Genomic DNA, 14,871 nt, shown 5'->3' with positions numbered 1-14,871 from the left:
GCAACCTCCCACTGAAATAAGAAAGTTATGCAAGGACAAAAGTCCTTCCCAGCCTAAGACGACACCCACCGTATTCAGCGAGAAGCATTCCTCCGACCGGACCAACACGGGGCTTTGCGAACGTCAAAATGGTACCGATTCTCTGTCAGAGGGTGGAGTTTTGCTTATTTATCTCTCCTCAGCTCTGCTTATCGTTTTTGCTATCTTTAGCATACATATTAGTGGAATTTTCCAAAAATTCACATGAAATCCATTTCCCTTTTCTAAGTTCCAAGGAGTTCATAAACTTGCTCTATATAAAAGAAGATGCTGTAGTGATGTTAAAAAGCATCTTTAAAATGTTAACTCCACCTAATCAAATACATCCTGTAACATTTCTGCAGCTCAGAATCTTCCCTGGGTAACACGCAAGAATTCACAAGCACACGAACCTATTTTCTTCAGGCTGAAATAGTCCAAAATTTGTGAGTTTCTGAATTGCTGGCCACTAGCAAAAATGCAGATGTCTAACAGAATTCTTTTGTATAACCTGTGAAAAGCATCTAGGTGTTATTATAGGTTTGATCTCGAGTGTTTCCTGGTGCCGGAGAGCCCAAAAGCTGCATGTTACAGCAAAGCGCTGGGAGGACAAGGAGGCAGAGGGAGAATAAGGAGGTAGAGAGGATCTAGAGAGGATGCCACCTCGCCCTCCTCTGACACCCGCCACTCCGGGCAACGGAGCAAGGGCACACCGACACACACAGGCCAGTACTCAAGCAGGAAAACGGCATTTATTTTGTCACTCCTTTAATGCGAAGGTTAATCTTGGTTTCTAATGAAGACAACGGCACGTTTTTCTTGATTAAATAGAAGACTATAGCCACATACTTTAAAACACCCATAAATATGCAAGGAATGGGTTTACTTCGGTAAGTATATGTGCACCGTGGAAACAGGTGGCTCGTGGGTTATTTAAGGTAAGCAAAATAAATCAAATAAGATCATTATTTTTTCATAAAAGTTCAGTTGATCTAAAAAAATCTTTACTTTTATGAACTAGCTACTTTATGACTGATCTTTAGAGCAGAAAAGTAATTCTACCATACAACCAGCCCAAATGCTGTTATGTTGCAAATGAACTCAAGATGATAGAGAACCAGGCAAAAGACTTCCCTCTGACTTATAGATGGACAGTATAAGAAGGGAAAGGTCACTGGAGAAGTACGAGTCAGAAGCACATTCTCCTCATTTGGAATAAAACATCTCACTGCAGCAGGACACTGCCATCCCATCAGCATCTCATTCAGCTGATACCACCCCCTAAGAAAGCCACTAACATTTTTGGCTTGAGTTTTTTTGTTAAAAGCACCATGAAGGGCATCATAAATGGGCTGCACAACCGGCTGACCGCCAAACCCAGCGCACCAGTGAGCTCTTCTGTCCCGTTCCAAACACAGCGAGGACCACTAAGAGTGGCGCAAAGCATCACTCTGGCACTAGCCAGCTCAACATAGAAGTAACAATAAAAAAAAAAAACTTCAGATCTTCATGAATAAAGACACATTGTGCTGGGGGAGCTCTATAGCCCTTCCAAGCCTGCTGTAGACCCTTTCTTCAAGCCTGAGGGCAGGGTTGATCGAACTTCTCACTTCTGAACTCTGAGGCTCAAGGTGTCTGATTTCAAGCTGAAAAATACCAACAAAAGGCAAAATGCCCCTACAGTCAAAATCTGTGGCATCTTTATAAGAAGTAGGTTCGGTATTGCTTTGCCGTCAAACATTCTAGGACAAATTTTGCTGTAGACAGAAGACAAATGGCCACCTGATGGCAGAACGTGTCTCCTGCGAAAGGTTAAGTGCCTGCTTCTTGCCTTCAAATCGCCTTTTGTTAATTCGGATGTAGCGGCACTCTGTAAGTGGAGCGGGTGAGAGCATTTCAGTGTGCAGCACTGCTTTCAGCATGCTCTTTGGTGCCTCACTGAGGTGCGCACAGCTTAGCACCGCACTCTGAGAGCCGTCGTTACCTTGTTAAAGAAAAAGCAGCACTCGGTTTCTTAGTCTGTGCACACTCACACACACGTGGCAGGCACAAAGCAGATACCTCGGAGCGGAAAGAAGACAGGGTAATCTGCCTGGCTAACTTCAGTGCTTCTATCCTCATTGCAGCAAACTCTAATTCCTCCTGTCAAGTGTTGGGTTGTGAGCAATCCACAGGAAAAAAATGTATTAAGAACATAGCAAAAATGTTTAACACGTTCAAAAATGGAATGTTGTATTTTAATGTATAATTCTGACAGTTCCTGGGTGACAAACACATCCCGTATTTCTTTCGCGACTAGAACTTTGACACAAAACCGTAGTTTTTAGCTTTGAGGTAGCTGTATAGACAAACAATTTTTATTAGGAGGTAAGTATGAACAACGCTTTGGGTAAAATAAACGTTTTCTGAAACTAGAGCTGTTTCTCACAGACTCCTCTCCTTTTGTTTTCATTTTATGTGAATTTATGACAGCTGCCGCTCTCAATTCAGCCTTTGCCCTTTTGAGGTTTCACTATAAATATTCTAGAAAATATGTCCTGACACACAGAACTACTCTGCAGAACAATTTGCTTTTCCTAGAAAGAAGCCATGCCAAATTCTGCATTGGATAGATTACTAGAAAACCAAAGCCTAATTTTAATGTCAGTAGAATTAGGGCCTCAATCTCTGGAAATCAATCTATGCATACAGACCTACTAAGGCCAGGTGTCAAGACAACTCTCCACACATCAAGTCCTGTGTTCAAGCTAAAAAGATTTGTTTTATAAAGACTTCTGCAAAATATATGCACCAGTGGCACAGGATAACCGAAAGTGTTGATGAAATTTAAGTTTATGTATTATATGAATTAAATTAAAATATTTCTGTCCCTTAAGTTCCCAAAAGGCCAAAGTTACTTTGGAAAGAATCAAATAATTATTTTGCTTCTTTCCCACCTCCCCTCCAAGCCTCCCTACACCCATGCCAAATGAGGCAGAGCATTCCTCTACCTGCGTACAGACAAACTTAGAGAAAAGCGAGATTTATGTTTCTGCTACAAACCTGAAGTTTCTGAGCAAATACTGGGGGGTTCTTTTCTGCTAAATCAGGATCCAGATATTCAGGCTGATCACATATCGAGGTTTTCTTAGATATCCTATTGAGAAGAGCATCAGCAGAGACAAAGGAGTCTTCAGGAGATGTCTGAAGGGGAAGGAGGATAGAGAATAAGCAACAGACGTTTTGCCTAAGTAGATCAGACCAAAAGCAACATACTTGTCTGCAAATCCTTGATTCCTAGTAAATTCTTGCTGCCCTGAAGATTACTTTTGAATACGCAACCCACAGGTGGAACAGACAAACATCAAGAACAATTCTTCCTAATTTAAAAGCTGAGTAAACTTTCCAAGACTAACATGAAGAAATAAATATCTGGACCTCTAAAGCAATGGCTCTCAAACCATGGACCACAGCCCACTCTCAATACTTCTACAATAGCTTTCAAACAATTCCGATGGGCTTATGTTTAGTTCAGGCATCTCTAAGGCAGTGCAAAAGCTTTGGAGACCACCAAAACTAAGGCAAACTTCATCAAGACTCTTTTTGCAGTCTTTACAAAGTCTTTTGCTGCTTACTGGGGTTAAACTAAGTTATGTTCACAATTACAACATGGTCAGGATAAATGCACAATATGAGGGTGGACAGAATTAAAGGACAAAACCAAGACCTCTGGGATCTGAGTACCCAAGACTCCCTGAAGTCAGGAAAGTACTCAAGCTCATAAAAAATGTTTTCTGAGATGGTATCAACAGCATCATTAATATAAATTAAGCATAGTATTAAAGTGAGCTGCTTCTTATTTAGACTCCTCAGTAAATAGATTGTCACACAGCTTAGCACGTCTAGTGCTGTAGGCATTTGTGAAACAAGTTTGTCCGGAAAAGTGGAGGCTTTGAGGGAACCTTCATGAATCTGAGAACCAATGCTCTAAAGTCTGTATGCAGCGCAGGTTGGGAGCAAGGAAGGGCTCACCACTAATTCAAATCCAACCCAGAGAAGCCACTAAAAAAAGTGATTTAATTGGAAGCTGGAATGGTTTCTAGTGATGAAAAAAAGTGAATTTTACATTATCAGTATCAGATGGCAACAATACAGTTAACAGTTTATGCAAAAATGTGAAAGGGCACTTGTTCTTTACCAACAAAATTTTGAAATTTCACAGTACATGCAACAGAACAAATCATGTCTCTTATGTTTATATAAACCCACTTATTTTACATATAAAATATTTCTTTAAATATTGGGTTAAAGCACAGTGCAAAAAGGCCTGTGTGAGAAAAAAAGCACTTTTAGGTATCAACTTGGAAGAAGTTATTACAAGAACGCGTTAAGCTACAGCAAGTATTCAGAAAAGTCTTATGAATTCCATCAGTGCCATCAACCTGCCTCCCTCATTTGGGTCCTACCATATGCTGCTTCCAAGATCTTTAAGTATCAGATTGAGTTTCACTCTACTTGCAAGATCCACCTTTGCTACCTCTTATATGACACGAGAAATTTCTGCAGGGAAACAATTCCTAAGTTCTTATCATAAATTACTTACTATTTCAATAGCCTCTGGAGTTGTTCCTAGGGTCATGGGCTCCAGGTCTTTCTGCTTTGACTTGTCAGGTGACTGTAAGTGTGCCTCTTGGCTGGCAGCTAGGACTCGGGAAGCTGGATGTTGTATTTTCATTCCAGAGGACTGCTGGGCTTCAGGGTCTTCAAAACTTGACCTGCAAAAAGATTGTGTATATGCTTTCAGGGTAGAGCACAAGGCCCTTACAATTCTGCTTCTGGGAATAACTAAGGAAGTCCCCTTCGTTATTTTCATGTGTATATATTTTTATATCCACTCATTGTTTCAACTCAACTTTATATCATTACACCTCATAGCACTTTGCAATATCCTTCCGAAGCAATGCTCAGGAGTAATCTAAATAAAGTCAGTTCCATCAGAAATGCTATGCGCATTCCTTAAATATTGCTCACTTGCCTTTTTACCCATTTCTCATTGTGACCTACATCTCTCCCAACAAACAACTTTTACTAATAAGATCAGATGTCCTCAACAAGCAAAATTTTTGGAAGTAAATACAACCCCCACATCCTGTTCTTATGAACTAGACTCCTTGTTCAGAAAATGTATCGAGGAAAGGCCAAGTGAAAAGTTGCAAAATTAGGAGATTTCTAGATTGACATGAAAATGATCTCAGTATCTGAGAAAAAAATGGGAAGTAGGAAGCCATTGTCTACTGGAACAGTTGCCGCTGTGATTCTATTTAGTAAGAATATGAAGGAGAAAAATATGTCCTTCTTCCTTCCCATTAGAAAACTTCTGTATCTTTGCCCTCTATTCTCTATCATATGTGTACACAGATGGGAATCTATTTTTAAACAAACAACTTGGCAACAGAGAGGCAGAGAGAGGAAGAGGTGTATGTGCTATGACGGTAACCCATTTCCCTGCCATCCTTTTCCGTCGCTGAATTTGCTCTCAGTGACATACCCGGAGCATGGGGTCGTGGAATCAGACAGTCTGATGGGAGGTGATTTGACCGGGCTCTCCTGCTGTGCATCAAACATTAGGTATAAAGATTGTTTCTTCGGGGTGTTATCATCCTGCTGGCAATGGGGAAAGAAAGACTCATTAAGCAACTCAACCATTCTCCATTAAAGCTAATTCAGGTCACTGAAGCCTTAAGTGACCAAATGACTTGACAGACAAGCAATAATACAGGACTGTAATACAGTCTATGCTAACTGAGATGAGATGATCCCTTTAAGGAAGAAACCATTAAAGAACAAAACCTACATAGTTCACTCTCTGCAACGGCTCTTCTTCTCCAACTTTGGGGCTAATCAGATTGCTGGGCCTGTCAGGCAGGGGGCATCCCTTGACTGAAAGTGTTACTGAAATATTCACTGAAACTTCTCATCAGCTGACACACTTGATTTTTTTAACATTCCCTGTGGATATACCCCCTTTGAATCTAGTCAAGCTATTGAATCCATGAATTAAATAGAAGCAAGGCAAAACAACTGATAGTGTATAGTACCGCATTCCCTATTTCATGTTCATGCCGTGTATTCTCTCCCGATTCCCTCCATCTTAAAAGTTTTACTCTCAGTCTCTTAAATAGTTCAATAGCTGGTGTAGACAGCTCTGTACTCTACACTGCTGGAAATACTGATTTGCTTTTAATCTCCAGAAAGAACTACTATGATGCTAGCTTAAAAATAAAATAATGAAATGGAACAAGCTCTACAGAATATAGGACAACAAAGCCCATGCAATTTATCCCAGTTATGCCAATTTAAAGGAACTGGTTTTGCAAATCTGCTGCAGGCACATTATAATTAATTTAAGGGGTAGCGAGGCTGATGGCAGTGTCAGGACAGTATATTACGACAAGGGAATGCAAATGAATGGAAATGGAAGTGAGAACTTACAGGCACAGAGGAGCCTATTTTCTCCATATATTCTATTTCATATGAGTTGCCATATTCCAGTTCTGCAACAGAAACAAAAAAGAGCCATTACATACAAGCCATGAAATGATATTTGCAGAAGTAAATGAGATCTCTTCTCATTTACCAGGGCCACTCCCATTCTGCTCAATACTTTTCTATGAGGTATTAAAAATAGAATATACAGAGGGAAAGCAGAAGGTGCACTGATTTTCAGCAATGAACTATGACACGTTTCAGACAAATTCATTTGCCTGAAAAATTTCAGCTTTATCCATTTGCTGAAGATTCTGCCCCAGGGGCCAGAATATTAACAAAGTTTCAGGGCACTTTCAGAGCGCAGATAACTCTCCTCTATTGTGTTATCACAGAAAACATATTTTTCAATAATTGGTAATGCTGATACCAGTTTCCTTTAATGTACGCAAGAAGATTTTAAAAGCTGTTGAGAAATGAAGTAATTTCTATTTCTTAATGTTTATCACACAGTTCTTAATTAAGCAGGACTACTGTGGTATTACTTAAGATAAAAAGATACATAAAATACCAGTATGCTCACTGAACAGGGGGTGACACAACAGCCCAGCTCACTGGGCTGTTTTCACATTTTAGTTACAGAGCAAAAGCCTACAGCGGGAAGATTTACAAAGACCCCTAAATCTAAACCCTAATAAAAATGCAAATCTTTACTGCTTCTCTACGTCTAATCTCCTCGTTACACTGGAGGGAATAACCAGCATTTCTTTCCAATTCATGGTCACCCGGCAGTGAGCTGATACGGAGGCAGACAGATAAAACATGGCAAAATGGAAAAGAGAGCATACCTTCCTGCACCCAAATAAAAGCAAAGGCTTTGTTCAATGACACCTTCATTTAAAAATTAAAAACATCATTAATTTGACCTAACGCTGTATTTTACTCTGTTTCCATGAGTTAATTCAATAAACCACTTGTATAATTCCATTTCCATTACAGATAAATTCTAACAAATGGCACGCTAGCATTTATATGAAGCTAAAAGTATGTGCAAAAATTCTTCTAGATTTGGGCAGCTTTTGAAAAATAGGGCTCGTATCAGGAAGACGTTTGCTCCTTAAAAACAAATGAACTCTAAATGTAATCCCTTACCTGTTCTGTTCAAAAAAAAAAAGTTTCAGAGGGTGCAATGTGAGTTTACAAGGCTCAAGATTTTTTTATAATAAAAAGCACCGTGGAGAACAAGGACTGTAATTCTGCGAGCCGATGTATTTTGTCAAACCACCACTGAAGAGGAACAGCCACAAACTCTCAGTACCTGACACGTGGGAGATATTAATAGTAAACCATCTAAGTGAGGAGAATGCTATAATAGTCAGCTCCTCACATTTAAATTCCTGGCACCATATGTTTTAATGGAAATAGGGAGCCCGGCAAGAGGGACAGCCTCCTGGTATACAGGCTTCTTCCTAGTGAAAGCAGAAACAAAACTGAAACGACGAGATTCAAACCCCCTCCTCGATGCAGCGCTGCAGGAAAAAAGCATGAAATACCAGATAACGGCACCCAGTGTTTAGTCAGTGCCTTTCTGTATTCCATTTAACTACACACAGCCCGGCGAGGTGCATCACCAGCGTTTAAGGGGCGTATTTTCGAGCCCAGAGAGCAACGGGTGAGTGAGTGTGGCAGCAGGGGCAGGAGATGCGCCGGCACTGTCCTCTGCTGGCACAGCCGGCAGCGGTGGCCCAGCTGCCCCCAGGGCCGGTGGCCGCTTTGCAGTCGCAATCCACACCCAGCGTGGGGGCAAAACGTATTTAACTTTACTGATTTAGAAAAGGCAGGACACAGGTGGAAATACTTCAACTAGAAACAAAAGGAATAGCATGGCTCGCTAAACGCAGTTCGTTCCGTCTCATTGCTCTCAGAAGTTTCCAGCATAACTAGAGTTTATCTCCTCTCTTAGGTATCTCCTCTAAGACATCATCTCCCCTCCAAAATCTTACGCTCCGGTTACCTCTATACATTCAAAATTACAAATGCCCAGGATATCCCATGAAGTAAGATAATTATCTTTCATAAATACATACAACAGACTTACTAAGTGATGTCCTCCAACTCCTCCCACAAATAGCTGCAAGATTACATCAGAATTTTCTGCTAATAACTACTGCTTATTTCTGGTCTGTGCAACAGGGAAATGGCAGGAGTTACGAGCAGCGCATGCAAGAGCCGAGAGCTGGGTGTATTGGCTGACTCAGTAGCTGGGCTGCATCTGTACAAAAGCCGTGTCAGGTTACAGGGTAACACTCCTACCAGTATCTGGGAGGGGAAAAAATATTCGCACTGAGAAACAGCCTTGGCATTACTCAAGAATTTCTCAACGCCCCAGGAGCAAGACTGTCAAGGGAAAAAAAAATTATTATTTTTAAGAGATCTGAAAAGCGGAAGCATTGTTGATTATAATTAGCATGTAATCTGAAACTCCGACTGTACGATGCAGCACACATGAGACAAGACAATTAGCATTTAATTAGGAGCTTTGCTCACTTTCTTCTATCCACTTTGATAGTAAAATGATTGCCTTAGAGTATCTCTCACTATTCTTTTGTTCATCTCCTTCCATATAACTTCCATTTTCCTAGATTTGGGGGGCTTATTTTCTAAAAAATATTTCTTTAAATTTTTTTTTTTAATACAAATGAAGAAGTCGATGTCTAAAATTTATAATTTGACAATAAAGCCAAATGGATTTACCCAGATTGAAATGTATATCTGTACAAAAGACTCTCAGCAGATTTCCAAAAAGCCCAGGCCACGCAAACATATAAGCACATGCATATGAACATGTGCATTCCCATTAAAACCACTATGATTATTCGTGCCTTTTAATGTCAAATGCATTTGACTGAAAAGCTTAGCAGTTCTCAATTAGGCAAAAAAACCCCTCAGATCCAGTCTAAAATGGCATAAAGTCACTATAATGGCAGATTGGGACGTGGGTTGAAAGGTTAGGGGGAAAAAAAAAATCTGATCAAGAAGAAAAAGTTTAAGCCAAGTTAAACTCACACATTCTTCCCACCCACAAAGCTGAAAATCTGCCCTTGGAGCAGATGTTGCAAAGCAGTATTCCCTCCGGTTACCCCAAGGAGGGCCACACACAAATTTTCTAAATTCTAAATGTCTGTCCCACATTTCGCAGACCTGGAATGACAGTTCTCCTAACAGAAACCTCCACCTTCAGCTCACAGGTGCTTATGACAGGAAAAATCTTAATAAGCTGATCCAGAAGGAAATTTTATCTGGCACGGGAATGGTACCTATCTTACGCAGGGAATATCCTGGACATTTTTATGCTTAAAGATACCTGGATACTAGGAACCTGGAGGAGAGATGGCATGTTAAGGGTCTTAGTACAATACACAAACTTTGAGCAGATTTTTAACCTGGGACCTTCTCCCATTCCGGTTAGAGGAACAGGCTCGGGCAAAACCAGTAGTTCAGTGACTCGATCCAGGAGCACAAACCCAGAGTGGAATCAGACGCCAGTCTCCCGTGAAGGCACAGAGGGAACAGGCAGCACGCACAGAAGAACAGAGCATGTCTACAAGTAACCATCTAAAGGAAGCAAAAGCCTTTCTCTGGAGGCTCCTTTCATTTTCCTTTAAGCTTCCTCTCTCTGCTTTCTTGAAAACTCGAGGTGGGACTATGGGTGTCGTACATTCAGCTCCCCAAAATCGCCAAGTTTCCCAGACTGCTCCAAAGAGCATCATTTTTTAGGGTTCCCAAATAATACCGTTTGCATTCAGCAAAGTATATGCCAACCTCCTTGAACGAACCAAAACCCCTCTCCCAATAAATATAACATCGGCTGGATGCAGACAGTCCTTTATAAAGCATACCCTCTGTAGGAGAGCTGAATTTAGTCTCATTAACAAATGTAGACAGATCAGACGGTTGCGGGTAATCCTGTTTATCCGTGTTCAGGTCCACAGTCATGCAGGTCCATTTCTGACTGGTCACCGAAGACGCCAGTTTCTCCTCATCTGTCGCATGAACCACCGTGGATATGACGGGAGGTGTTTCTGGAGTAGGCAGTGGAGTGGGATCCTGCAGAAGACAAGCACCAATTAATTCTATTATCTTTCATTGACACGTTGAATAGTCAACTCCCGAAATTCCTCTACACAACCACAGTCATCTGTTTAATGCTGTGCTCTTTACTGCAGCTCTGTACAAAATACGTAATGAAAAATATTAAAGTAATTCATTTAGAACTCTACTAGCAGCCAGTTTTCCCGGTATAACTAAACTCTTTGATGATAAACACCGGCATTGCAAAGCCGCCTTGATAACAAGGAAGAAAGAAAATCCGGAGCTGTTTATATCTGTTAGGCACTTGACATAAGTGGCACCCATGACTGAAGTCTTTGACTACCAAACCCGACTTTTTAGGCTCCCCTCATCGGAGCAAGCCTTCGTAGGTCTGCGAGGTCATGAACCCTTTCTTCCCTTCTAGGCTGTCGAGCAGCATAAATAAAAGGGTAGGATGGATAACAGGAAGGCGAACAGCAGCGTGGAAGGAGCTGTACCACATCAAAGCACTTGGGCCTTTGTAGGCAGAACAGCTTTTGTTAACTTCTCTTCCAAGAAAACCACCTGCCGGCAGCTTACAACAAGGAATAAAACCATCCAAGCACATGTTCCTGGTAGATCAGCCCACTTGTTTGATTTCCATTTCCCTTCCAGCCCACCAGTTTGATGCATTTAGTTTCTTACTTTCTAATCAAAAAATTCCAGGGTGGATAGTTACGTCTAGTTTTTCAGACAACTGACCGAAGATATTTATTCATATTGTTGCTCCATTGCAACATAGGACTTCCCAAAGTACATGCACTTGTAATCTAACTGGAATTCGAATAGTTCTAATTACACTAGTTCTAATATACGCCGTATACACGCTTCAAGAAACCAAAAGTTCAATATCTTATGATTATAGCCCAGTGTGCTGTACTTAAACACCAATATGCTTATATTCTTCACAAAAACCTCTTCTATTATTAAACGTACAGTTCTACAATTAAATAAACCAAATTTCCATTTTTTGCCTCTACAAGAACGCTAATTAAATGCATCCATACTTTACCTGAGAAGGAGGATCAGATAGTGGGGATCTTTTTGGTGATTTTTTCACCCTAAATGTATCACTGAAAATAAAGTTAAAACCGTTAATATGGTAATACCGGTAAGAACTGGGTCATTTCACACTCAGCAAGAAACAGCCACAGACAATGCAACCTCTGTAAGCCCTTCTGCTTGAAAATCCCACCCGTTAGGCAGCAGCACCACAGAGAAACATGCCATAGGTACATATTGTTGTCATGCACTTGGAACGGGCCTCAATTCCCCAAAAGCTGAGAAAAGCAGGATTGCCATATTTTTCATGCCAACTACCGACACATTTACAGAACGGAGCTGCTGCTCGACTGCAGTTCAAATCCCTGCTCCACCACAGACATCCTCTGTGGCCTTAAGCAAATTATTTAGCTTCTGTCTGCTTCCGTTTCCCATCTGAAAATTAAGTCTAAAACACATCTTTAAATGAGAATTAAAACGGTGATAATCTTGGGGCAGTAAGCTCCAATGACCCCATAAATTGCTACGAAAAAAACCTCATATGCTTTGGGTGAACTACATAAAAACAGCCGAGGCAGATGCTGTTCCCAAGGTGCCAGAACAAAGCTCTGTCGTTACAAATGTGCTCGACGGACCCCCTCCCTCTTTAAAACAAATAAAACAGTAAATATGGCAATTCTGCTTCCAGTTCCCCTGAGAGCTCACAGTGCAGGCTGGGAGCACGGACACTGTCGCCCTTCCAAATCCCATAGGTTTCAATCAGGCAAAAGGAATGAAGAATAAACATCACGTCTTGGTGTATAATTATGAATGTTGCCTTTATGTTTATTCACAATTGGCTAAAAATTGTGACTAACGGGGAAATAAACCAATTGTCCACCTGTTCTCTTGATGCCTATTGCCAGAGTTATTCAAACACACTTTTGCTACAAACTAGAAGAGGGAGAAAAATATCATACCAAACTCGCCGATAAAGACTTAATGTTTGAACTGAGAGGCAGTAGCAAAAATTACTGCCCACCAGCTCATCCCTAATCGATGAGTGGCAAGATCAGCACTAGAAATTATCACGGTGGGTTTCAGTCGGTAGAGGGTAAATCAATACCACATCTAGAGGGGAAAATAAATTCGACAGTGGAATATCGGTGTGTTTGGCGTGACTAATTATCTAGTTATGATGCTAGAAGTAATTAGGGTAACTTATTCCTTTAAGAAGGAGAAACATTTTATGCAGTATTTATGAAAAACTGATTGTACAATGTTGGTGTACAGTGGTAGAAATAAAACACTCATATTTTAGCTCAAGGATACGAAATTTATATAGTTTTTAAAAGAGGATCTTCTTTGATAGGCAAACAGATAACAAGGCAATAGATTCCTCAAGCTCATTCACAGCAAGGCATCTTACTTCAAATAGCTTCCATATGTGACAGTGAAGTGAAATGGTTAACATAAAAGCTTCATGCTGAATAGCAACTGATCATGCCGCAAAATAAATGAGTAAAATTAAAAAGCCCATAAATCAAAGAGGAAACGAATTGTTAGCTTAGAATTACTTACAACAGAGAACATACAGACATCACATCTTCTACCATCCTAAGACAAATAAGACAAAGAAAAGAGAGACAGACAGAAGGAACTGACAAAAAAGATAAACCTACAAACACTCTGTTAATGTTAATGTGTTAAGGCAATCTCATCATGCATATTTTCTACCTGTATAATCTTAACACCTACTTTTTATTGTGAAATACATGGGGAGAAAAAATAATATTCATCGAGTCCTTTAATGTTTTCAAATTCAATGCTATACTTCTGGCATGCTTTCATCTCACAAAATACAGTTTTCAAAGCTGAGGCCTCCGCGTTAAGTTTCTATCAACACACTAAGCGTCCTTGCCTTCCCTGACGGTAGCCACCTGCTTTCTTTTCAAAGCACAGGATTTGTTATCATCTGGGATGTAAAACTGTTCTTGAATGGCAGCTAAGCTTAAGGCAAGAGCGCCGTTATGCAAGGTTTTTTCATGCCTGCTGATTTGTTACGACAGTACAGGAAAAGCTACTTGACCCTTTCAAATCATTTCCCCAAGCGAAGAAAGAAAACGACATTTCTTTAAATCTCATCTCTTCCAGCTCTCACTGAAACCTGACTTTGTGTTCCAACAGAACAAACCGATTGCCCCAAAACCAGAAGGAAACCTTGCCAAACAATGAAGGCTAAGAAAAGTTTTCATCTACATATAAACTTGGCAGCTTCTGCTCGGTTCTTCTCACGTGCAATGCTCTGGAGAGCTGGCACCTTGAGCTTCTAAACACAGCCTCCAATCATCCAACAGTTTCAAGAGCAACGTCTATACAAGCCACCTATTTTTATTCATCACTACAAGCAGGCACCCGGGAGGCATCAGCCGCTCCTCGTTCACCATCATCTGAGCAAGATGATCTACCTCGAAACAGCTCAGCACTTCGGTATCCGACCAGAGAGTAATTTGTGTGGAGCTGACAGCTCTTCTAAAAATCTCATCTTTTCACATGGAGGTCAATGCTTAGACTGCTGTAAGTTTCATTCCAGAATAAAACCTGATTATTTTTATTGATTTAACACAGGCAATACCTAGCACGCGGCAGAGAATCAAAGGAGTACAAGCTTAACAATGGCTTAAACTCATTCCTGGCTTCCTCACCTCCCATAGGTCTCACCTAGAAATTGCTGTCTTTCCACACGAGGAAAGGCTTTCCATACATTTTCAAACTGGTCCATACAGTTATATTTCTGCCCTCCTCAACAGTGCTAATAAATACTCCTGGCTTTGCACAATTGTCCATTAGGTTTTAGAAGTCCTGGTACGTTACAGTATCATTTCCAAATTCAAACACCCTCCTTTCTGCCCCTTGGAGCTGTAGCATTTAACACTGGCTTCTCTCTTCTGTCCCACCATGGGAGCATCGCCAAGAAGGATCCTACACCCCAGCTCCTTGCCTGGCCTTGGGTTCTCCTGCACTGGACCCCACGGAGGGGCCATGTTGAGGGCCCTTTTTATGGAGAAAAGAGACTAGAGACAGGCAGAGACAAAACCACTACTTCCCCTGGCATTCCCCAACAAGCCTTAGGCTAATTTTCTTCTAGAAAGTATTATGGCTCCAGGCTGCGCTGTGTATTAACATGCAGATTCTCTTCTTTCTTAGAAACCACTTGCAAAAAGTAGGTTATGGGGCTGGAGCCAGCAGACACGTAACACAACGCAGTGAAAGCAG

The 14,871-nt window shown here is 40.9% G+C and overlaps 1 protein-coding gene across 13 annotated transcripts in view; it reads right to left on the bottom strand.

The window, feature by feature from the left end:
- TACC2 (transforming acidic coiled-coil containing protein 2) overlaps positions 1-14,871 on the bottom strand; it is a 157,622-nt gene that overhangs the window by 20,301 nt on the left and 122,450 nt on the right. For 11 of the 13 annotated variants that reach the window (XM_054206583.1, XM_054206582.1, XM_054206588.1 and 8 more), the window contains 7 exons: positions 11,627-11,687; positions 10,383-10,590; positions 6,490-6,551; positions 5,546-5,661; positions 4,601-4,772; positions 3,061-3,201; positions 2,080-2,160 (listed from right to left, as the gene is read on the bottom strand). In XM_054206583.1, coding sequence (XP_054062558.1) covers positions 2,080-2,160; positions 3,061-3,201; positions 4,601-4,772; positions 5,546-5,661; positions 6,490-6,551; positions 10,383-10,590; positions 11,627-11,687 — 841 coding nt within the window. The remainder of the gene's footprint in view (positions 1-2,079; positions 2,161-3,060; positions 3,202-4,600; positions 4,773-5,545; positions 5,662-6,489; positions 6,552-10,382; positions 10,591-11,626; positions 11,688-14,871) is intronic. The other 2 variants (XM_054206585.1, XM_054206589.1) reach the window with 2 other exon arrangements.

The sequence above is a fragment of the Rissa tridactyla genome, chromosome 6 (assembly GCF_028500815.1).
Source record: "Rissa tridactyla isolate bRisTri1 chromosome 6, bRisTri1.patW.cur.20221130, whole genome shotgun sequence".
In the NCBI taxonomy this organism is placed as follows: domain Eukaryota; kingdom Metazoa; phylum Chordata; class Aves; order Charadriiformes; family Laridae; genus Rissa; species Rissa tridactyla.
The sequence above is the reverse complement of the archived record's forward strand: the minus strand, read 5'-3'. Positions and strand labels throughout refer to the sequence as shown.